General features: G+C 36.6%; 1 protein-coding gene across 4 annotated transcripts in view; it reads right to left on the bottom strand.

Annotated features, from left to right (window-relative positions):
* The window catches only part of WWP1 (WW domain containing E3 ubiquitin protein ligase 1), a 113,299-nt gene that overhangs the window by 13,969 nt on the left and 75,547 nt on the right, over positions 1-23,783 (bottom strand). For all 4 annotated transcript variants that reach the window (XM_046005078.1, XM_046005085.1, XM_046005073.1 and 1 more), the window contains 12 exons: positions 20,561-20,656; positions 18,725-18,899; positions 16,530-16,584; positions 16,361-16,445; positions 16,103-16,231; positions 13,761-13,836; positions 13,583-13,654; positions 11,693-11,781; positions 7,619-7,778; positions 4,522-4,655; positions 4,293-4,433; positions 1,759-1,879 (listed from right to left, as the gene is read on the bottom strand). In XM_046005078.1, the coding sequence (XP_045861034.1) occupies positions 1,759-1,879; positions 4,293-4,433; positions 4,522-4,655; positions 7,619-7,778; positions 11,693-11,781; positions 13,583-13,654; positions 13,761-13,836; positions 16,103-16,231; positions 16,361-16,445; positions 16,530-16,584; positions 18,725-18,899; positions 20,561-20,656 (1,333 nt within the window). The remainder of the gene's footprint in view (positions 1-1,758; positions 1,880-4,292; positions 4,434-4,521; positions 4,656-7,618; positions 7,779-11,692; positions 11,782-13,582; positions 13,655-13,760; positions 13,837-16,102; positions 16,232-16,360; positions 16,446-16,529; positions 16,585-18,724; positions 18,900-20,560; positions 20,657-23,783) is intronic.

A 23,783-nucleotide genomic window follows, 5' to 3' on the forward strand; every position in this document is an offset into this window, starting at 1 on the left:
GGGTTATGTGTGAGACAACTGTAAACTCTACCAAAGGCTATATAAAAGTATGCGCCTATTTATATGCTTTTACGTCTACAGTCTTAGTTTCATCTGTGCTCTAATGTTGGACTCTGGCCATGACGTTCCTCTTTAACTAGGTGGGCCTCTAAAATAGGAGCTTTTAATGTGTGTATGGAATATTTTAGGTATATGCATTTTGAAGACAAAAATTATTTTCTTCAGATTCTTAATTCTGTGATTAAAAAAAGATGAATAGTACTCTAAAAAATATCTTCCATTCTATTCTTCTGATGTGTTTCTGCTAATCTTACAGTCAAGCTATTAATAGAAAGAGACGTTAATTAACCAGATTTATAGAGTCTACATTATCATCCAGTCTCAGAGTCCTGATTTTCATGTACTTGGCCAGTTTCCAGAAGGCTAGTTTCTATATAGGAATATTACTGTATATAGTATGTAATGCTAACTTTTCATATGCACATTTGAGTATATGAACAAACCAAGTTTCCTAACAGAGAACTGAAGATGGCTAAAGTTACGATACTGCATCCAAAGGAGGCAGAGAATACCAAGGAATACCCTAATGGCCCTGCCTATGTTCTAATCCATATGGTAAAAGAAGACTTAAAGAATTCACCATAACTAATCATTAGAGAAATACGAATCAAAACCACAATGGGGTATCACCTCACACCCATGTGGGCTGGCTACTGTAACAAAGCAGAGCAGAAAATGACAAGTGTGGACAAAGATGTGCAAAAATTGGAATCCTTGCACACTTTTGGTAGGAATGCAATATATGGTATAGCCACTGCGGCTAACAGTGGTAGTTCCTACAATAAATACAGAATTACTTTATGATCGAGCAATACTACTACTGGGTATATACCCCAAACAACTGAGAACAGTGTCTCTAAGAGATACATAAAATATCCATGTTCATAGCAGTATTATTCACAATAACCAAAAGGTAGATGCAAACCAAATATCCAGTGCCTGATGAGTGGATAAACAAAATGTGGCATATACATATAATGGAATGTTACTCAGCCCTAAAAAGGAAAGAAATTCTTACACATGCTACAGTATGGATAAACTATGATGACATTAAGTGAAATGAGCCAGTCACAGTTAAGATGAATACTGCACAAGGTCACTTACAGATTATCAACAGTAGTCAAACTCATAGTAAGTAGAATGATGGGGGCCAGGGAAGGAGAAAAGGGGAGTTGCTTAATGGATAGAGAGTGTCAGTTTTGCAAAATGAAAATCCTTGTGAGTAATCTTAATATTACAGAATTGTACACTTAGAAATGTTCAAAATGGTAAATCCTGTTTATGTGTATTTTACTCTCTCCCATCCCCCCCAAAAGAATTTCTGATATACTTCTAAAAAGTCTAAACACAATTAAGACCACTAAGAACTTACGACCTAAAGAAACAATCTTTGGGGCAACTCATCAGAAAACCAGAATTTCAGTAGGTTCCTCAAGTTACTAATAAGGTAACACTCTTCAGGCTCCCTAACAACAGGCACTGATTAGTGTTTTTATACCCATGACATCATCATGATTCAGAAAACTTAAGACCATGACCCCATGCTAGGATTTCAATACCACCTGAATACTGGCATGAATAAGAGGATTCAGGACTATGCCACATCATTTAAAAATGTGTGGACATCCTCCTATAGAAGCACAAAAACAGTTCATCCTCCCAGTAACATTCCTAAATAGCATAATAAAAAAGCCTCACCTCTAATTCTTTCTCATCAAAGTACTGCAGCCATTGAAGAGGGACAACCTCATTGAAACCATCAAGGAAAGCTTTGGTCTGTTCCTGCACTCCTCGAGAAAAACGCCACTCTGTCATTAAACTGAAAATAAAAATGGCATTTAAAAATAATTTGTCATGTGAGGTGAAAGCTTAGAAACACCAAGTACTTCTGAAATTCCTTCTCTTTTTCCAAATATATATATATATATGTATATATATATATATATATATAAAACAATACATACATATGTTGATGTTGTATATGTAAGTAGTTTTAAGAGTTAACACATGCTTCCCCATGAGGAAATCAGTTCCAGCACATCAGTAGCTAAAAAAGATGCTTTTCAAAATAAGAAGTTTATTTGTCAGTGAAATAGCCACATTTGAGCACTTATTTCCTGTACATGTGTAAAGAAATAATCCCAAATAGTGTGTGCTGACACAGTAAGGGACAGGCTACAGTCACTCAACGGGTTCTCATTCCATCACCAAGGAAGACTTGAGAAGGTTTGAAGCTGGAGAACTGGTTCTCCACATGCTCATTTTATTAGAGAAAACATGAAGATTTCCTAACAGAATATAACAAAGAAGATGAAGATAAAACATTCTGAGGAGACATAAAAAGCAGAGGTCGAGGAGGGAAATGTAATGAAGAAGTAAGGAAGAGAATCCATATGGCAACACAGAACCTCCACAAGGGGCCTCTCACTGAGAGTAAACGGGTCTGGAGGTCCCTGAGAGGAACAGCACAGGCTACTGATGAGGAGAAGCCAGCGATACCAGCAGATAAAAGAAAGGCAATTTATCCACATTCCTCTGCTTCTTGGGTCATCTTCTCTGCTAAGGCAAACCTTTCATCCCTGCCGCCTCCACAACTGTTGTTCATCAAGTACTCGTCCTCTTTTGCCCATGCCCTCAACTCTACCTTCCTACCCTCTTCCCATTTACCCAGACGGGTGCTCAGACTATTATTTTCCAAAACCCTTCCTTCAACCCAGTATTTCTTTTTAATTATTCTCTCTGCTCTCTTTACCACCACTCCTATTAAAAGAGTACTCTATATGTCACTGCCTCCACTTACAACCTCCTGTTCACCCAAATTTTAAACCACTGTAACGGTCTGGGACTTTCAACATCTTTCCCAGGAGGAAAAACAAAACAACTTTCTTCATAAATGTCACCAAAGAGCTCTAAATTGTCGAGATGCCCTCTTCAAAATTACTCCCACCGCATGAACTTCCTGAACACTGGACATCAGCATTCCCAAGCCTTATGTAGTTCTTCCCTGGTCAGTATCACCATTCCTGATCTGATCTAACTTTGGCTACTCCTTTGTTTTCTTTACTGGTTTCACTATTCCAGAAATGTTTATCACTGAGATATCGGCCTTCTTTTCTCACTATTTACTACTTGAAGATGCTATCATCAATTACCTAAGTTTTAACTATCATAGAAAAGCCAATAATTCTCAAATTCCCAAATCCTGCTTTCCTTCTAAGATATTAAGTCCTCTCTCCTTGGATATCCTGCTAAAACATGCAACTATTAACCAATCCAGAAACCTCAAATACTTCATTTGCTGGTATTTTCCCCACTACATGTAATTGGTCATGGAATCTGAACTATTCTATTCCTGTAATATCCTCAAAACTCCATTCCCTCATTTTCATCTCTACAGTGTCTTGTTTCAGGCCTACGATACTCAATTTCTAGGAGAATGAAAGAGCTTCTGTGTTCTGATCTCTGACTACTTCCTTCTATTCATTCATTTATCCCTCCCAGTTTGTCCTCCACAAAGATACCAGAATAAGCCTTCCAGAAACGATTCTGATCATCCCATCTTGATTGTGGTTAGTTTTTGATCACTCTTATACTACAGCACATTTAGGAAATGGAGATTTAGATAACCATCATTACATAGTAAGTGAAGAAAATCCATATGGTGCAGGATCATGGAATTCAAGGGAACAAAGAGTTTCAAGACAGAGGCTGTGGCAGGTACTGTGAAAAGACTAAGTTAAAGAGGAAAAATGAGCTGCAAGAGGAACTGAGCATCAGCCTGCTGGGCACAGGCTGGCTGCCGAATGTGCTTCGCTACTACCTGACAAGAGCACCCTAGGTGCTTCATCTAGAAATAAAGAAACTGCACAGTCTTTGCAAAGCCCTTTTTAGCCCCACAGTTCCATAAATTTTGATCTGGACAAAGGTTAGAATGCTTAGAGCAAGCAGAAGTGAGAAAGTGCAGGTCACCATATTGTCTTATTTCAAGAACACTGATACTGTCGAGAAGAACTTAAGTAAGGCAAGAGAAGTTATTTTAGTACATTTGAATTTTTGAGTCCTGTCAGAGTAGAGAGCAAGTGACAAAAAAGGATAAATGGAAGGAAGAATGAATGCACAACAGCTTCCCAGAGGAGTGAACATGGGGTCAAATAAAGGCACAGATAGAGGAGTTAGTTCTGACATACTCCAGAAGCTCTAGAGATTAAGGTCAATCAGGTGCATCACCTTACCCGATATATTCATCTTTGTTCTCCTCAGTCACCAGGATATTGGAACCTCCTAACTTCAGGTCATGCGAAGTAACCTTTCCCAAAATTTCCATGTCAACAGAAAAGTACATTTCTAAGCCACATTCTTCAATGTTGTTATCTCTGGGTGATACAAATGTATATCAACTAATTAACATGGTATCTAAATTGGCTTCAAGAAAATGTATTATTGAAAGATAAATCTTCAAACCTTATCCAGATAAGGGAGTTGTAAAATTCAGTATCAATAGATTCCAAATCCTTAATAGTAAGTTTTTTACTTAGCATACGCTTGTAGAATGGTAAAGAGAAACCAGTATCAATAAACTTCCCATGAAAAAGTGCCTGCCAAGAGAAATAAAAAATTTTGCTTAAAAATTTATAAAACAGTATTTTTCTTATTCAGAGCACAGTAACAGAAATCATGAGGCTACACAGGCCAAAATAAGCACTTAATAAAAGTAACCAGGATAAATCATGAAAACCAAAATATTATGTAAAATGCTAAGTATAAAACACAAATTACAGGGGTGCCTGGGTGGCTCAGTGGGTTAAGGCCTCTGCCTTCGGCTCAGGTCATGATCCCAGGGTCCTGGGATGGAGCCCCACATCAGGCTCTCTGCTCAGCAGGGAGCCTGCTCCCCCATCTCTCTCTGCCTTCCTCTCTGCCTACTTGTGATCTCTGTCTGTCAGATAAATAAATAAAATCTTAAAAACACACACACACACAAATTACAGAGTTACATGACTTCAAACACTTAACTCTATCATGTCCTATCAATAACTGTCAACGAGGATGGTAAAAGAACAGTACCAAAACCCCACTCTTTCTAGTATGTTTTATAAATTAAATTAGCCTAAATGGATGCAGAAATACAGAGGGAGCCTCAGGGCTCCTGTGCATTCACCTGGCAAGACCGACCCCATTTGCCTTCCTTCCGCTCACAACAGCCAACAAGGGAAGCACCAGACCCCGACTCTCACCACCATCTGCCCATCCATCTCAATACCCAATTCCATTTCTCACACCTCCCTAACTCCCAAAACCATCTCTATGCTTGCCTTCTGAAGCTTGTGATCCATCATTAACAGAATCCCCCACACACTCGTTCCCTGAAGATACTTAAGCATCTTGATTTAACAAACATCTGGCATTTTTCTGAAGACTTTGCTTTCACCCCAAGTCCTCCCACAGGGGTGCTGTTTCTCTCCCATCCCCCTCATGTCAACAGGCCTGGAAGTAGGGCAGGTGTTGCTCATTACTGATTACTTCTCCCCAAATCTGCCCATCTTAAAGCTCATGGCTTCATACTTCCTTGAGTGGCTCATGGCCACATCCCTGCACCCACTTTGCTGCCATCAACCCTACATCTCTGAGTTTCTCCTTATTACTCCCTCACTACACCACCATCATAATTTTAGACATTTCAATATCTACAATGATGATTTGCTTAATACCCTTTTTAGTCCTTTCAGTAATCTTAGTCTTTCACTTAGCTAAACATTTTTTACATCAGATACTGTTACTAGCAATAACAGCAGCATTCCTTCACAAACTCAATTTCAACCATCACCTAATTTCCGACCTTACTGCCTTTTGCAGTAATATTTGCAATTTCTGATCCCCCTTGGATCTAAACAATACATGCAACCTTATCACTATTTCTCAGCTTCTCAACAAAGTTATTCTCTCCTTATTCAGTTTTGATTCCATCATCACATCACTAAAATTACTCCAGTGTAAACCTTCAAACCCAGCCTCTCCTCAAAGAAATTTTGGCAAAATCCAAAGCCCAGGTAAACACAACCCTTACTTAACCTACTGCATGCCTATGCCTGGGTATTGGAACACGCTAGAAATGCATATGCAACCATGCTGACTAGTTCATGACCAAAAACCTCCAGCAGGAACATAGTGCTGCCTGATAACTCTACTTCCCCACTGTACTCCCTCTCCCAGGTGACTATTATTCCTCAAATACTTCTCCCTACTCCTCACTCTGAGCTAATGATCTTGCTTTCTATATCACTGAGGAAACAGAAGCCACCAGAAGAGAATTTCTGTGTTCCACCACATCTGCTCACCACTAGCATCTGAATCTATATGCTCTATTATCTCATACTTCTATGTGTGCCACACAGATCTCTTCATCTCTCCTACTCATTGTCACTACTCCCATATTCCCTATCCCTTTGACTTCATCAAATTCTTTCTCCTTACTTGATTATCATTATCTGCATGTAAATGTTTTATTCTCATGACATTCTCTACTCAAAACCCTTAATTTCCTAGAAGTACCACACAGTACCTTTCAACCCCATCTCCCACCAAATTCTCTCTCATATACCCTGCTCTACACATGCCATTTTTCAATCAAAAATACAATTCTCAGTCATTAAGCGGCTGTCTTCAGCTCAGGTCATGATCCCAGGGTCCTGGGATCAAGTTCCACATCAGGCTCCCTGCTCAGGGGAGACCCACCTCCTCCCTCTCCCTCTGTCTGCCACTCTGCCTACTTGTGCTGTCAAATAAATAAAGTCTTTTAAAAAAACAAAAAGAAAAATATAATTCCACATTGGAACCTTTTTTTCCCTGTTCCTTTATGTCTAGAATGTTATTCTCCAAAATATATGCATCATTCAATCCCTTGCTTTCACGTTTCTGTTCATGTGTTACCCCCACCCCCCTGCCCAAGAGTCCACCTCTAATCGTGCCATATAAAAAAGCAACATTCCTTTTCCCTCAGCACATACTTAATGTGTTATTCTGTCTCCCTCTGATAGAACTTAGATCCCTGAGAGCAGGGACTGTGTCTTTTTATCATGGTCTCATCTCTGTCATGCAATGATACCATAGTCAATGCTTAATAAATATTTGCTAAGTGAATAGACAGAAAGTACAAATAAATACAACATTTCTGAAAAGACAAGAGTCCCACAAGAGTTTCTGCAAAGCTCTAAAAACTCCCAAAACATCAGTCAATTGTTAATATTGTCAAATGTTAATACAACTCAGATTTTCCTTTTATTCAGAAGTAGTCACACCATAATTAAACTTTAATTTATAAAATGAAAGGACTTTTAAAGACTAAGTGGCTGCATCAATAGTCCTTATATTCATAATCTTGATTTCATACAGGTACTCCAAAAATACGGTACTCTCCTTTCTAGGCAAACTTCCTTGGTAACAAAATGTGTGAATACACATAAACAAGGATAACATAGATCATTAAGTCCTCTCCAAAATACTTCTGAAGTAAGTTTAAATAAATAAATGAATAAATAAATAGAAGAAAATAAGGACTTACCATAGCAATAAAGCGACCAATAAAACAGAAGTAGGAAAGATGGTCTGGGTTAATGGTTGATGCCGGATTTATTTGAAGACAATAGTTGTTCTTGCCAGCATACTCAAATAAGCAATACATGGGGTTCAAAACTTCATGTGAAAGCAAGAAAAACCATTCTCTAAAAGAAAGTAGTAGTATTTTTTAGCATTCAAACATACATGAATTTAGAAACAAATCTTAAATACACCCATACACACATCATCTCTCTGCTCAACAGCCTTTCGTAACTCTGCTGACCAATTCCTTAGCCCTCCAGTTAAATCCTCCTAAGATCTGGCCCTCTACTCAGTTACCTGCAGTTCCTATGATGCCCAGCTACAAACTGGATGCTACTCACAGATAACAGGCTTATTTCTCTGCCACACTTTTGTTTGGGTATGTCTCCTCAGTGTCAACTCAGCCTCGGTAGGTCCCACTTTTGCTTTCAGTCTAACTGAGACTCATCCCACTTCAATTTTTTGAAGCAACTTTCAGCATATTTGTTTGTATCAATCACTGAACGCTTTGTGGTACTGTGATAACAATCACAATATTATTCATTTTCCTGAACATGACCTGCCCATCAACTATACTAAAAGCTCCTCAAAAGCAAAAGCCATGTCTTCATACACATTTTTGTATCCTTAACTCATAAGCATTCTAGGATCTACCTGCAGTCGGTTTTAGTTAAGTATCTGCTGCTGATACTGACATATACAGCACTGTTGCTATGCAACAGTTTTAGTTTTATTGCCAACAAATTACAAATGGAAATAAAACTAAAAACATGGCATCTTTAAATGCGATAAGCATTCTGTAACGTATCACCACCTACTTCCCCTTATTTAGCAAAGTCTAATAATGAAATCCAACTAGATAAAAGATTAATAATTCATATCACAAAATAAACCCAATCTGCAAGACTTTTTTCAATAGTAATTTCTTCTAAGCAGGGTTCCAAGCTCAAATGCTTATAGTTATCAGTACACATGGCTTCTTTCTCTGTATGGGCTTCACATTCTCTACTTAGCCACAATCCCCCCCATTAAGGAAGAATTCTTTTAGGCAGATAATCACCATCCTTAGATGACAGTGCCATGGTGTGCAGAGTTGAAAAAGTATATCTATTCCACAGGGCTGAATCAGCTATGCGGATTCAGCCAATTGATGCCATGTGAGAAGGTGGGAACGTGGGTCTAGGGTTTTTAAAGAGAAGCCAGAAATCTTGATTCTTAAGCACAATCTAGTGATTTTCTTTAATGCTATCAAATAATGGAAAAAAATTTAAAATCACAATGAGAGTCATGATTAGGCAGGCTAAATCTGGCCGGAAGCCCATTTATAAAAGCTTTTCTAAAGCTGTAAAACTACCATCTCAGAAACTGCCTGACTGGTAGAGTCTTTTCCTAAACAAAATCAACTAAGAAACTATAAACACCAATTCACAAAACTAAATCCAGTCCCAAAGTAGTAGTTGAACCAGGTGACTTCCCACTGTGACAAGGCTCAGGTAAAACAGGCCCCCAGGGGAAAGGACTGACAGATCTGTGATAATGGGTTCAGACGCAAAAACAAAAACCTAGAAATAAACTTTCTAGTTGCTGCAGATCACTTTTAGCAAACAGCAGCCCAGACAAAACTGAATATATTCAGAAAAATGCCTATACTTGGTATCTGACCTATATACCCTGACATTTAAAGAAAAGAAAGAAAAATTGTAACTAATAAGAAGTGGAAGAGCTCACTTTTAGCATATCCTTTACCGTACTCTCAAATAAACTAAAGAGATAGTAGAGGTTAAAAAAATTATGAGACAACAGATGAGGTAACAGAGCCTAGAGAAGAAAATGAAGAAAACAGTAAAGCCATTAATGAAGAAAAATCACATTAGAAGCAACAAAATGTAGGGCAGTACTGAATACAGTGACATGAGGACAGGTTTGAGAAAATCAAAACAAAACTGAAAAGAAAGGTAAAAATAATCAGAGAAAAGATGACAGACATGTAAGACTGACAAAGAAGATTCCACATACCCATGATTGATGTTCCTGAAGAAAAATGGAACAAATGGAACAGAAAAAATATTCAAAGACGTAATAGAAGAAAATTTCCCTTAAGTTAAGAAAGATCTTAATATGTTCCTAAGAAAAGATATAAAACAATCAACAATGAAATTAATGAACTTCAAGGAAAAGGACTGTGTGGGCATCCAAAGGAAAAAAAAAAAAAGAAAAACTTTCCTACAAGGGGCTGGCCTTGTACTTCACTTGCTGTAACATTCAGTGCTAGAAGACAGGGAAGTAATGTCTACAGAGCGGTGGAGAAACTACTGTTTCATAAGAAATTTGTATCTAGTGAAGTTGTTTATATACAAAAGCAACAGAAAACACATTTTCAAACATGCAAAACCAAAGGAGTGTATCACCCTTGTGAACTCCTGAATAAATCAAAACATGAAAATATGAATCAAAATTAAGAATTCGGGAATAAGAAAATCATGTTACAGAGTAACTGAATATATGCATTAAAACCCTCAAAACATAAAACTAAACCCAAACAGCTGAGGTAACTTTAAGTACAGACAAACATACGAATGTTACAAAGTCAGACACTGTAAAAAATAAAACTGTATTTCATTTCTAAGGTAGATCTTTTTAATATCTGAACATTCCTGAAATTGAGATAAATAACAATAGATGTGATATGATAGGTAGTGTTTCTTTTCTGAAAAACCTTAATAATGGACTAGAGAAGAAAATATGCTAATTAACCAACTCTGATAATTCCACAAATATGCTCCCATCTATCTCTTTTTGCCTGCTGTACAGAAATTGTGATTTTGTAATTCTGTACACCTCTGAAATATTAGTTTAAAAAGATGTGTTCCTAGATGGGACTGGGAGGGAGACAAACTATAAGTGACTCTTTTTTTTTTTTTAAGATTTTTAAATTTTATTTGACAGAGAGAGATCACAAGTAGGCAGAGAGGCAGGCAGAGAGAGAGAGAAGCAGGCTCCCCGCAGAGCAGAGAGCCCGACACGGGACCCGATCGATCCCAGGAGCCTGAGATCATGACCGGAGCCAAAGGCAGGCCCAACCCACTGAGCCACCCAGGCGCCCTATAAGTGACTCTTAATCTCACAAAACAAACTGAGGGTTGCTGGAGGGAGGGGCATTGGGAGAAGGGGGTGGGGTTATGGACATTGGGGAGGGTATGTGTTATGGTGAGTGCTGTGAAGTGTATAAACCTGGAGATTCACAAACCTGTACCCCTGGGGATAAAAATACATTATATGTTTATAAAAAAAAAAAAATTTTAATTAAATTAAAAAAAAAGATCTGTTCCTATGAAAAGCAGGTTTAATTCTTTTAAAAGGTTTAATGAGGGTGTTCTAAAAAACAAATTGTTGTCAAATTATATTTGGGCAAAGCAAAAATTTTTATAAAGTTATTCATTAAAAAAATTAAAAATTTAAAGGATTTCCCACTCATATTGCTTCACATTTTCTACTGTTAACAATGTATTTAATGAACGTGAAAAACTATTCTCAAAAGGATTCAGACTGGATTAAAACACAAACATAAAACACTGTTACATACCAAAAATTAAGAAACAACCTTATGTATGCTGATCCATTAATTACAGTATCTACATAAAATGTAGTATTACATAGCCATTATAAAAGAGAGTATTAGCACCATTAAAAAAAAGGAGTATTATTAGCTCCATATAGGATATGAAAAGATGTCCATGAAATACAAAACAATAAAATGAAGTTGTTATATTGTGCATATTAGTATGATCAATTCTGTTTAAAAAAACCAGCAAATATGTATTATATTACACATACAAATTTTTATATATGCACAGAAAATGTATAGGATAACCTCGATAGTTATAGTAATGCTTACCTCTAGAATTGTGCTAATATTTTTTGTTTTTTAAAAATAACTTTGGATTGCTACTGAAAAAATGTATGTTTTCAAGAATACATCCATTGCATACAATGGAGACATACTTATTTCAAAGCAGATGTGTGTTTTTTATTTTACCTTGCTAGACCACCATAATCAAGTCCTTCTTCTCCTCTAAATATTACATATAATCGCCTTCTCAAGTCATAGGGTTTTAATGCCATAATCTAATTAAAAACAAAAACATGGATACTTAAAACACTCATATACAGCATAAGCTTCTTCCAAAACAATTCAATTTAAATTTCATCTGCATTTCCAAAATTACACATTTCCTTATCTCATACAACAATGCCTTTAACTCAAGATTAGCTGATTTCCATGACCTAGTAGATATATTATACCTTACTCTATTAAGCTTTCTGTGATTCACCTTCTAAAATCTCTTTCTCTTCTTCTATTATTAAATGGTAGTTCTACTTTGGGTTAGTGGCAACAGAGAAAGAGTGACACAGAAAGCTTTTAAGTTTATAAAATATTCCTTCCCCTGGTTGCTCCTCAAATTTTACCAAAATCTTGTAAAAAGTGATATGCAAATTTTTCAACATTTGATGAGAAGCAAAAGAGCTTGTCTTGGGCCCTGCTTATACCACTATTCCATTTCTCAGTACGAAAGGAACTCAGCTAAAGCAAAGAATTTATACAATATGTAAAAACAATTTTCATAGTCCTTAAAAGCTTATATTAGGATTCCAGCAAATAGGCTTTACTTCTGGATAACAATTACTTCCACCACACATGTCAAAACCCAAAGCCAAGACTGCCATGTCCGGGTGACAGCAGAGCTCACCAGCAGGACTTCGCCTCATAGGCAGTCACGCATGTCAAACAGACCATGCTTCTCCCCACACCAGAGAACAAAGCAAAATAAAATCTTTCCATGAATCTGGATGATGTACACTTACTACAAGAAAGCTCAAACAGCTTATAACAAGATAGGAATTTATTAAAACTCAAACCAAAAAAGTTTTGAGAACAGCTGTATTACATATCTTGCCCAAATTCTAACAGCTAGTAAAATTAAGTTAGGATTCGAACATCTCTAATTTTTGAGTGCCGCTATTTCATTTTGGCTTGTTTACGTAAAATCCCTGTGTACCTGTATACACAGGGACTTTCAGTTCATCACTGTAATACTTGGGGGGGAGGGGGTGGAAAGGAGAAGACTTAGGAAAATTCTCCACAACATTAGAAAAAAAGAACTGATAATATTTTGATTTTATCTTTAAATATTCTGCAGATGATTCAGGAAAGGTAGACACATTACATTTAATTCATTCATCAAATGTTTACTGAATACCTGCTATGTGCAAGGCACTATTCTAGATACTGAACATAACAGCAGTAAATGAAGTGGCTGGTGTTCCCATGGGAGCTCTAGTAGGGGAGACAAAATGGGTCATGAGGTGCTAAGTGTTACTGAAAAGAATACATAAAGGGCTAGAATGGGACTATGAGGGAGGTGAGCAGGGACTCCCATCTTAACTAGTGTGGCTCAAACGAGTTCTCTCTGGGATCATAATCTTTAAAGTGAAAATCTTTAAACTGAAACCTATAGGAGGTAACAATGAACATTAGGGTTACTGAAGGGATACTTAAATAGAATAGACTATACTGATTTAATTTTAATTTGTTAGTATCATCAAGACTTAATTTGAGTTAATGAAGTCTTAGAAAAGTAACTGTCAGAATGTGTCAACTTGTTTCAGAAGCTGTTTAAGCTTCATTTAAAATGGACTTAATGGTAAGAGTTATCTTAAAGGAATATTGTGAGGATGAATTAAATGAAATGATACTTGTAAGATGCCAGTGCCAAACATATGGCAATCACTTGCTACATGATGGGGTTTATTATGACTATTATTGTAAGGGACACTCAGTAAGTGGCAGTCATGGTTTAAAATTTCTAAACCCTAACTCCCTTTATATATAGAATGTAACTGTTTACTCTGATAAAATCTTCCTTACCTGTTGGAACGAATCTTCAAATAGTGTCTGCCGGGATACATTGATCTTTACATGACTGGGTAGTGCATTAGACTAAAAACAAAAATAATACCATGATATCATGTAAGGTGTAGTAAAGGTAAGTATAAAGATAAGACTAAATGATTATGAACATAAGATTTATTTACCACTGTAGTACCTGGCACAAGTAACGGAAGTGAGCAAGTTTCCACCTAAAGCTGCGTTCATACGCAATCTGTGGACCACCTTTAGTTCTAAAGGAAAAAAAAAAACAAAACAAACCATATATTAATCTAAAATAAAATTGGATATATAATACTCAGTATGAAATTGGAGTATACCAGAGTCCTACAAATGACCAAAGGCAAGTTATTTTCTGGGAGAGCAGATACATTTGGTGGGCCAAGAGGCTTGCGCAGCTCGGACACACACAAAGAGCAAGATTGCAGGCATGTATGGGTCTTTTGTAAAGAAGTTAGTTAAACGAAATATTCAAGTTTATTACTATTAAAAAAAAAAAAAAACCTTTGATAATACTTAAAACTAAGGAGGACAGAAGCTCTAAGTAGAAGAGACAAAAAAGGAAATTCTACCACAACTTAAACCTAACCTCAAACTGAAAGAAACACTGCTGAGATGGTATGCAAAGCAAAAGCAATTTCTAAGAACAAGTGACATCCAGGTCACACAGCTCAACTGATCACTGAGGGAAGAGGCAGAGTGGGTGGTATGGAGGGATAGGTTCAATTCACATTGAGAAGTCCTGGGTATTCTGCCTTTTGAGGGAGAACCTAAGATACAAGCACAAAGACCTTTCATGATCTTAGGGAACATTTTGGAATGGATGGAAAGACAGACAGAAAGGCAGTGTAAAAAAGATATGGAGTGGTACAGTGAGAAATTTCTGAAATGGGTGAACAGTGCTGAGTTCATGGGCAAATTAGTATTTGAGCAAAAACATGGAGGGCATTAAGTCATGTACATATTTGGGGAAAGAGCAGAATAAAAGCTAAGACCCAGAGTTAAAAGCCCAGGTGCTTGAAGTATAGCTAGGGGGCTCGTGAAGCTGAAGCAGAGTGAATGAGGGGAGAAAATAGAGATGAAATGAAGAGATAACAGGTCACATTCTGTAAGGCTGTGGAGGCCACTGTGAGGACTCTCCTTTTCACTCTGAGATGGGAAATCACTGAGAAGTTTCTGTGTGAAGGAATGACTTTATACTCAATAGAGGGGAAAGAAAAGTCAATCCTGTTGCTGTATGGAGAATAACATTATAAGAGGTATGGTAGAAAGCAGAGAGAGAGGCACCACTCCAGCTGACCATGTGGTGGCAGTGGATATGGTAAGACCTACGTGGATTCTGGACATAATCTGAAGCTGAGGTAGCTAGAAATGTATTGTCAAATGCTCCTAAATTAAATGAGACAGGAACGCAACCAACCCCTGAATTAACAATTAACAGTGGAGATGGAGATCACTGGTGTCCTTAACAAATTCAGGGTCAGTGAAATTTCCTTATAGCCTGTTTGAAAGAGAAATTAGAAACAGCAATGTAGAGACAATGGTTTCAGGTACTTTTTCTTTAAAGGGCAGCAGTAAAATGAATTTTCAAAGAATTAATTTAAAAGGTAAAGTGTTGTGTTTTTGTCTTTTAATCTAGGAGAAATACCAGTTGATGAGATTTAATTCAGTAGAAGAAAAACTGATGATGGAGGATAGCAAGATGGTAACTACTGGAGCAAGTGAATGGGAAAGAGGGGGGAAATATCTAGAGTGCCAGCAAAGGGACTGGTCTTTGATAGGAACAACGACAGGTCAGCTACAGGATCAAGAAGGAAAACAGATGCTGGGAGGTGGGCAGATGTGACAGTGGGAATTAGCAAAACAAACAAAAAACAAACAAAAAAACCTTTTTATGGTTGCTTCTATTTTCTTAATGATGCAAAGATATCACACCTAAGAGTAAGAATGAAGGTGAGCTCTATTTTAACATATTTTTATCTGGAAAATTCAAATGTATTAACATCTCATTCCTTTATGAATTATAGTACCATAATATGCAGTTAAGAGCACAGACTCTGTGAACAGACTGCCTTGGTCTGAAACCAGCTCCATTCCCTTTTGTCTGGTTTTGCACAGGTTAGTTATGCTCCATAAGCCTCACTTTCTGCACTGAAAAAGGGAAAATAACAGTATCTCTCTCACGGGGTCGTTGGGAGATAAAATTTGCTAGTTTATACAACACTCTTAGAGCACACTCTGCACATAGCAATCATGAGATAAATATTTGCTAGCGTTATTATTAACACATTATGTGCTACAAATTCATTATCTAGTAATGTAAAGCAAAAATGGGTATACCAGGCTATTACTTACATAGGTTTTCTTGATCCACAAAGTACAATCTGTTGCTAAACTTGAGGCTAAATTGTTAGTATATGTGCTGCAGAAGTGAGCACTTAAGGCTAAATTTTTATGTCCTCATTAAATAGCATTTAAGAACTTAAGGTTTTCACTTACACAGATGATTTCCCATTGCGAGGATCTTTAAATGTTGTTGTTCTTGTATTATGATCAACAAAGTACCTAACACCTTCCCGAGTATACCTAATTTCCCAGCCTTCTGGCAGGGGTTCTTCATTCTGTAAGCTAAAAGATAACGTTACAGTCAGAAGGTGAACATCTTCTAGGTACTAAAAACATTAGAATCAAGGTTTACTTGATTTTATCCATAGATCTACGTAAGATGACTTAGTTAAGGCCTTAGTATGCACATACCCTTGAGTTCTGGGATCTTCCCACTGGGTTGTTTTTGTGTTATGATTCACAAAGTAAACCCTGTCAGTTGAATCCACTCTTTTTTCTAAAAAATAGAGTAAGCACAGCATTTAATCACTTTTTACTATATATACCTTCAGATATTTTTACCAACAACATATCAGCTTACCCCAGCCTGGTGGCAAAGGCCCATATGGGTCATTTTCTGCAGCTAACATTGAAGCCTGATTGGAGAAATGGTTGGAGGGAAAAATAAAAACATTAATATAAAGCAGAGATAACCTAAATATTTGGTAGAACCATATTTTATAGTAATTTTCTAAAAAATTCAATAAAGGAATATAAATATAGTGATTTCAAGATACAAAGTACATTTAAAAATGTCATGAGTCAAGAGCGGCCCATCAGTTGATAAAATCATTAGTTTTTCTGAGATGATTTAGAAATAATATACTGAGATTAATATTTTAATTTTTTAAACATTTTAATTTAATTAAATTTCAATTTAATAATTAATTTTTAATATTTGTGGCCCTTCTATAATAACTTGTTAGGAGTGAAATGAGAAGAGCATTAGAAAATTGTGGTGTTTAAATGAAAAATATTACTTGTTTAAAAGTACAACAATAATCACAGTTCCCTTTAAGACAAACCTATTAATAAAATCAACATTAAAATCCAGTATCATCTTTGTACAAGTAAACTTTTATCTTAGTATTAGTATCTTTTATATATTCATAAACATTCATGCCTACATATATTATTACCCAGAAATATATTCAGAAGAAAATATAAACATTGCACTATCAATTTAAAAGAACGATAAATATAAAAATCATCACCTGAAAAATTACATCTTAATGACAGTTATGCATAATATTTTATAACCCTATAATAGATGCTGTTAATTTTACCTAATATCCACTTCCCACACCTCCTTCCATGACAGTCAAATCACTTGTTTTGTTCGAGATAGCAATGTGTCCATCTAATATTCCACTCCCAGCCTTCCTCACAGCTGAGTTGGAAGGACCAATTCTAGCCAGTGAGTGCTAGTTGAAGTCCCTGGTAAGGATACCCCTTTTCAAGTAAAAAGGCAGGGCTTGCAAGATAAAAGCCATCTGCCCTTCTCACCGCCCTTTCCCCATCTTCTTTTCTACGCTAGGGAATGAAGCCCAAAGGGCAGCAGCTCTGTATGACTGAGGTAAGCATGAAGCATGGTAACGATGCACAAAGAATCTGGGTAACAGGTGGCATTACTGAGCTAATGTATGCATTAGCCTGGACTTTCATCCCAGACTTGTGCTATACTTAGGTAATTACACCTCAACCCACTTAAGAATGTTCTCTGCAGAACACACTTCTACTACATCCCTATGACCCGATTCTGCCCTGTTTCCCCGAGGCTTTCACTATACAGCTAAGATGACCCAGAACAAAAGCACACAGTACGTAATTTCTTGTTTACTACATACAGCTAAACAATGAAACCTTACTACAGATTTCTGTACAAGTTACCAAAGAACCAGCTGGTGGCAGCAGGAGACGCTATGTAAGCTGGGTTGGCCCCCTCCCTCTCTGCTGGCTACAGATCACCAGGAGAATGGGTCAATCTGCAAATGAGAACTTATTATTTAACCAGTGAAGAAAATGGAGCTGAAAGAGCCAGCCTGAGGCAAGATAATAGAAAGAGTTATTTAAGTTTTCTTTTTGTGTCTTTCCTATTTCCTCCCTATCTGCTAGCCTCTATGTTTTAGGTTTTCAAGTTGCCTCAAAACACTCTCTAGAGCTGTCCGGTACTTAAAATTTATATTTTCCACTTCCTGTGATCAAACCTATTTAACAAAGATTTCCCTTTACCCCCAGTCTTCTTGTGGATGTTTGCTTTGGCAATAAATGAACCAAAATTGATTGAAAATAAAATTTTCAAATAGCTCAGATATTTTGGATAACCTTATCTCCAATTCCAGGAATATCTCTGGTAGGTCAACACATGAAGCTGTTCTGACAATCTGGAATGGGAATCAGAACAGCTGGAAAATGGCAAGACTGGTCTTAAATAAAATCAGGAGCAAACAAAATGATTATAATTAAAGGCAGAGAACTAGAAATTAGTAAAGCCATATTGTTTCATTAAGAAATTTCACTTACGAACTACCACTTAAAAAAGACAAAAACTGTAATATTGCTAGTAAACCAGAATTTAAAAAAAACTTAGTATGTATGTGTATCAGAATTATTTATTAAAGAGTAAATAAAAAAATACCTTGCAGTGCAGTCTATAACATTTAAAAATCACCAAAGTAGAAAAGAGCAAATGCCTAGAGGAAAGAACTGCACTGTCATCTTACAATCTGCTATTACCGAATAGAGGTATCTCTGGTTGAACTGTTGCATAGCTCCTTGCAATTGGTTCCGCTGAGACTGCCACTGCTCAAAGTTTCGAACAGATTCCATGGTAGGCCGCTGCCAGGTTGTTGTTCTGGTGTTATGATCCACGTAATAAACTCTGCCACGGTCATCAACTCTTCTTTCCCAACTACCACAAACAAAACAAGCATTAATAAAAATTAAACAGAAACTGTTAAGTATTTAGTTAATACTTTACTCACATAATTTAAAAATCAGAGACACAACATAACTTTAAAATTTTGAATATGTAACTGCTTTTTGGGAGGCTAAATTGCCTTCCCATTCTACCACTACATGACTTCTGAGAACGGTCTAAAAAAGGGGCCAAAGACAGAAGAGTCCCAGTTATCAATCTGGCTATCCTCTTTCTTTTTCTGGTTAAGAAGCTACTGAGTGCTCACTGTACACCTAGAAATCTGCCTGCTGTTATCTGGCTGCTGAACACAAATGCAGATTCAAATCATGTCATTCCACCTATCACAGCTCTCCCACATGACATTAAAATGAAACCCTTCACCATTTTAGCCTCCTCTCCCCTAAGATCTTTCAAGGGACCTACATGAGAGTCAAATAACTACTTGCTGGTCCCAAGTGTATCATATGTTTCCCTTTATCATCTTTTTTAATATTCCTCAAACAAAATTCTCTTTCCTATTTCACCACCAACTGAAGTTCTCCCCATCCTCCTGGTTTCAGATAACTGTAAGTCAATTTGTGCCATTGATCCTGTTACGTAGCTTATTCGAGGGATAAGGCAAGCCTATAGAGTTCTCCTACTTGCCCCATCTCAGGTCCCTTGCAAACACTTCTTCTCTGTGCCATTAACTCATACAATGATTTAAAAATCCTTTCAGCAATAAGTCTCACAAAAATAACATTTATGCTTTGAATTTTCTGGACTTGGAATGTGTACTATATTCGTGAACTTTAAGTTACATCTGGAAGGACAGATATTCTGAGTGAACAGCAAAGACAATAAGGAAGATACTGTAGGAACAGGCAGAGTGGGGTTTTTTTTTGGTATGTACGTATATATGCATGTATTTAAAAGATTTTATTTATTTGAGAGACAGTACAAGCGGAGGACGAGGGGCAGAGGGAAAAAGCAGGCTCCATTCCAGGACCCCAGGATCATGACCTGAGCCAAAGGCAGATGCTCAACAGAATGAGCCACCAGGTGCCCCTCAGACAGTGTCTGAGAAGAAAATAAATAATATAATTCAACTAGCTATCAACACAATATGTATAAGGAGTTATGAAAGATAAGAACACAAATGAAAAGGAAGATCTGTTTGTGAATGACCATGAATAACAGCCTAACAGCATGAATTTATTTAGCATGTAACAGAAATGTTTTTATTCATTTAATTTAAGCTGTAATGTGATACAATTTTACTTATAGTAATCTTTTAGATAACTTTGAAGCTCTTTCGCATCTATCATTAAATGTCATGTAACATACCTTAGATCACTATCTCTGGAGAACCATACATATAAATTTTCCTAAATACACCTTTCATTCCTTAAAAACTAATAACAAGCAATAAAACTGGATCAAAATTACAAGTGCTCTCAGTAACTCTTGCCAGTGTTTGACAATCTCTTGAGGAAGCCCCTTCAGACTAACTGTAGAAGAGATACAATATAACAAATCTCATAAGCTGAAATTATTCACAGAAGTAAATGAAGGAAACAGAACATGTACAATGAAAGAATCACTAATAAGTAAGTTTAAGAAATCACATGTATGATAAAACCAACTGGAGATGCATAAAGCTGTCACATTACCCTGGAGGTAAAGGTTGTGGCCTCTCCCATGTAGTCGTTCGAGTGTTGTGATCCACGTAGTAAGTTCTACCATGAGGATCTTTTCTCTGTTCCCACCTTTAACAAAAATGCAAAACAAAAATATAAGATAACTAAGACAATCTGAAAAACCATTCCTTATATATAATCAGGAAAATTACCAGTAAGTCTTATTTAAAAGAATACATATACACACACACCTTAAAAGGTGTGTATATATATATACACACACATATAAAGTTTCTTTTCCCAATTATTAGTGCCCTTTAAGTTCTTATTCCTTTTCTATTAACAGTATTGGAAACTCTATAAATATAGTTAGAAAAGGAAGATAAAGTATTACCCAAAAGTTTTAAAAAGTTACTAATTTACAGAATTTATCATAGAAAATTTATCATCAAAAAAGACAAATGTAGGGGCGCCCGAGTAGCTCAGTAGCTTAAATGGCTGCCTTCCACTCAGGTCACGATCTCAGGGTCCTGGGATTGAGCCTTGCATTGGGCTCCCTGCTCAGCAGGGAGTCTGCTTCTCCCTCCCTCTCTGCCATTCCTCCTGTTCATGCTCTGCCTCTCAAATAAATAAATAAAAGACAAGTTTAATCAAAAGTAGAGGAATTTCCAGCCCAATAACACACTCAAGGCACAAAATGTTAATGAGGTAATATCCACTTTTGCTGGCAATTTAAAAAATGTACATCTAAAAGATTTTAGGAGAAACTGCATTAAAGAAGTATGTGGTGAAATTGCTCCACAATAACTCTTCTATATGAATACAATGTCTTTTTGTATACAACTATCTCCCTCTTGTTTTTGGTAAAACTCCTCAGTTTTTGGACATCCCAATTTCATCTTTTTCTGTTCCATCTCCCAAGACTCAATCTCTTATTTTCCCCACTCTTATTTTCTCCTCTGTGATTCCTGTTTCCTCCTCTCCGTTCTTTCTATAATATGGTATAGAAGAAAAATGTTGAATATAAAATATAAAAACCTGCTTATTTCTGATTTTAACATTCTTGTTTTCAATTCAAAGTAGAAGAAATGGAAGTATTTTTCTTTCTCTTAAACTCAGGGACCCAATTTAATTTGATTCCTTTTAGATTAGAGAGGTCTTTAATAATTAACCACCCCTTTTTTAATTTAAAGAGTTGTTTGTTTATTTTAGAGAGAGAAACAGCAGAACAGGTAGAGGGACAGAGAGGGAGAGAGAATCTAAAGCAGACTCCCCACTGAGCATGGAGCCTCACACCGGGCTGGGTCTCATGACCTTAGCCAAACTCAAGTCAGACACTCAACTAATTGAGCCACCCAAGTACCCCTAAATTATTTTCTTACAAAACGATTATACATATTAAAGGTATTCCCTAAGGAAGGTGCACACATATACACATACTTTAACGTAAAAAAAAGCATGTAAAAAAATTAACAGTTTGCTTAAGTTGCATCCAGTAAACATTAAGTCACAAAATGCTTCAAAACTGACTCAGGATCATGTAAGTTGTTAAATTTATCTATTAAAAAATTACTATTGCTCTCTTCCCTTTTGTGGCCATCGCTGAAGCACCAGCAGCCAAATGAAGTTCAATCCCTTTGTAACTTCTGACCAGAGCAAGACCCAAAAAAGGCATTTCAATGCACCTTCTTTCAGAGGAAGATCGCGTCTTCCCCTCTTCCTAAAGAGCTGAGACAGAAGTACAGTGATCAATCCATGCCCATCCAAAAGGATGATGAAGCAGAGGTTGTGTAAGGAACACTACACTACACTACAAAGGTCAGCAAGTTAACAAAGTCGTCCAGGTTTACAGGAAGAAATACATCATCTACACTGAACAAGAACGGTGAGTAAAGGTGAACAGCTTGTCCATGTGGGTATTCACCCTAGCAAAGTGATTATTACTAGACAAAAACTGAACAAAGACCTCAAAAAGATCTGTGAACGTAAAGCCAAATCTCACCAAGTTAGGAAAGACAAAGGGCAAATACAAGGAAGCAGCAATTGGGAAGATACATACGAAATGGAGTACTCTTACATATGACTTTAAATAAAAAACCGTTGAAGTGGAAAAAAAAAAACCCAAAAACAAACACTGTTGTATAAAATCCTATACTGGAACAGTCATGCTATCCTGTACTACAAAAATTTAGGTATTTCTTACAAAAAAGGATTTCACTAAGAAACTCCTGAAATTTCAGATTTTATTTGCTTTAAATAATAATATAAGTTCATGGGAGGGCAGGATTCAAATAATGAATTTCATTTTAAAGACATTTCTGGAGTATTTGTAACATATAACAATGGGCTACTGATTTGTATGAAAGGTGAAGAGCCCAAAACAAACACCTTCAAAATGTATGAAGTTTCAAGAACTTCCTGATAATGGTACTTTTGCTATTTTTAGGTATTAATTCTAGTAATAAGTCCTTGGGCTTTTGTTGCAATTTCAAAATTTCTTTGTTGCAATTTCAAAATTTCTAGGTTCCCATCCTTTCTTTACAAATACTTGTTACCATGTTTAATTCAGCTTTTTTATCAAAATTATATATACTTTTACATAGCTGTATACCTTCATAGCTGCATACATCTTCATACATAGTCTACAGGGCTCACAACAAGAAACAGTGCCTACTGTCCTCTTAACTTCATTTCCCACTCCACAAATGCAACATTTTCAATTGTTTTTAGCCAATTCTTTCAGTATTTATCTCTTTTCCCATTAGTAAGCTTACTCTACAATTTTATATTTAATTTCAAACAAAATATATTGATTTCTCACTGTGAAAAATGAAGCTGGAAGTCTCTTTTCTGCACACATATACATACACACACACACACTCTGTAACACTTAACCCTCCTCTGACTTTTCCAAACACATACACATATTGTGTCCTTCCCCTTACAGTTATGTGATATAAAACCCTCCTGGCAGCTGAGTCATGGAACACAGCAATTTTGTCTCCTTTCCTCCCATTTCCATATTTCCTATATTTATTAATTTAACTCCAAATGCTTTTCCAGCTGCATAATGTACTCTCAAAATATTCAGGCTCATCAGGCATTTATCAATCACAGTTGCCACTTGATGAGCTGCTGGTCTCGCCCAGCCAACTGTGAAGGCCTGCGCTCTTGGGTTTCCTTTCACCATCATGCTGGTGATCCCTTTCCCTCCCTTTCTATCAAGACACCTGAGATTTGGAGCCCACGTCTTTCA

The sequence above is a fragment of the Meles meles genome, chromosome 1, assembly GCF_922984935.1.
Source record: "Meles meles chromosome 1, mMelMel3.1 paternal haplotype, whole genome shotgun sequence".
Taxonomy (NCBI): Eukaryota; Metazoa; Chordata; class Mammalia; order Carnivora; family Mustelidae; genus Meles; species Meles meles.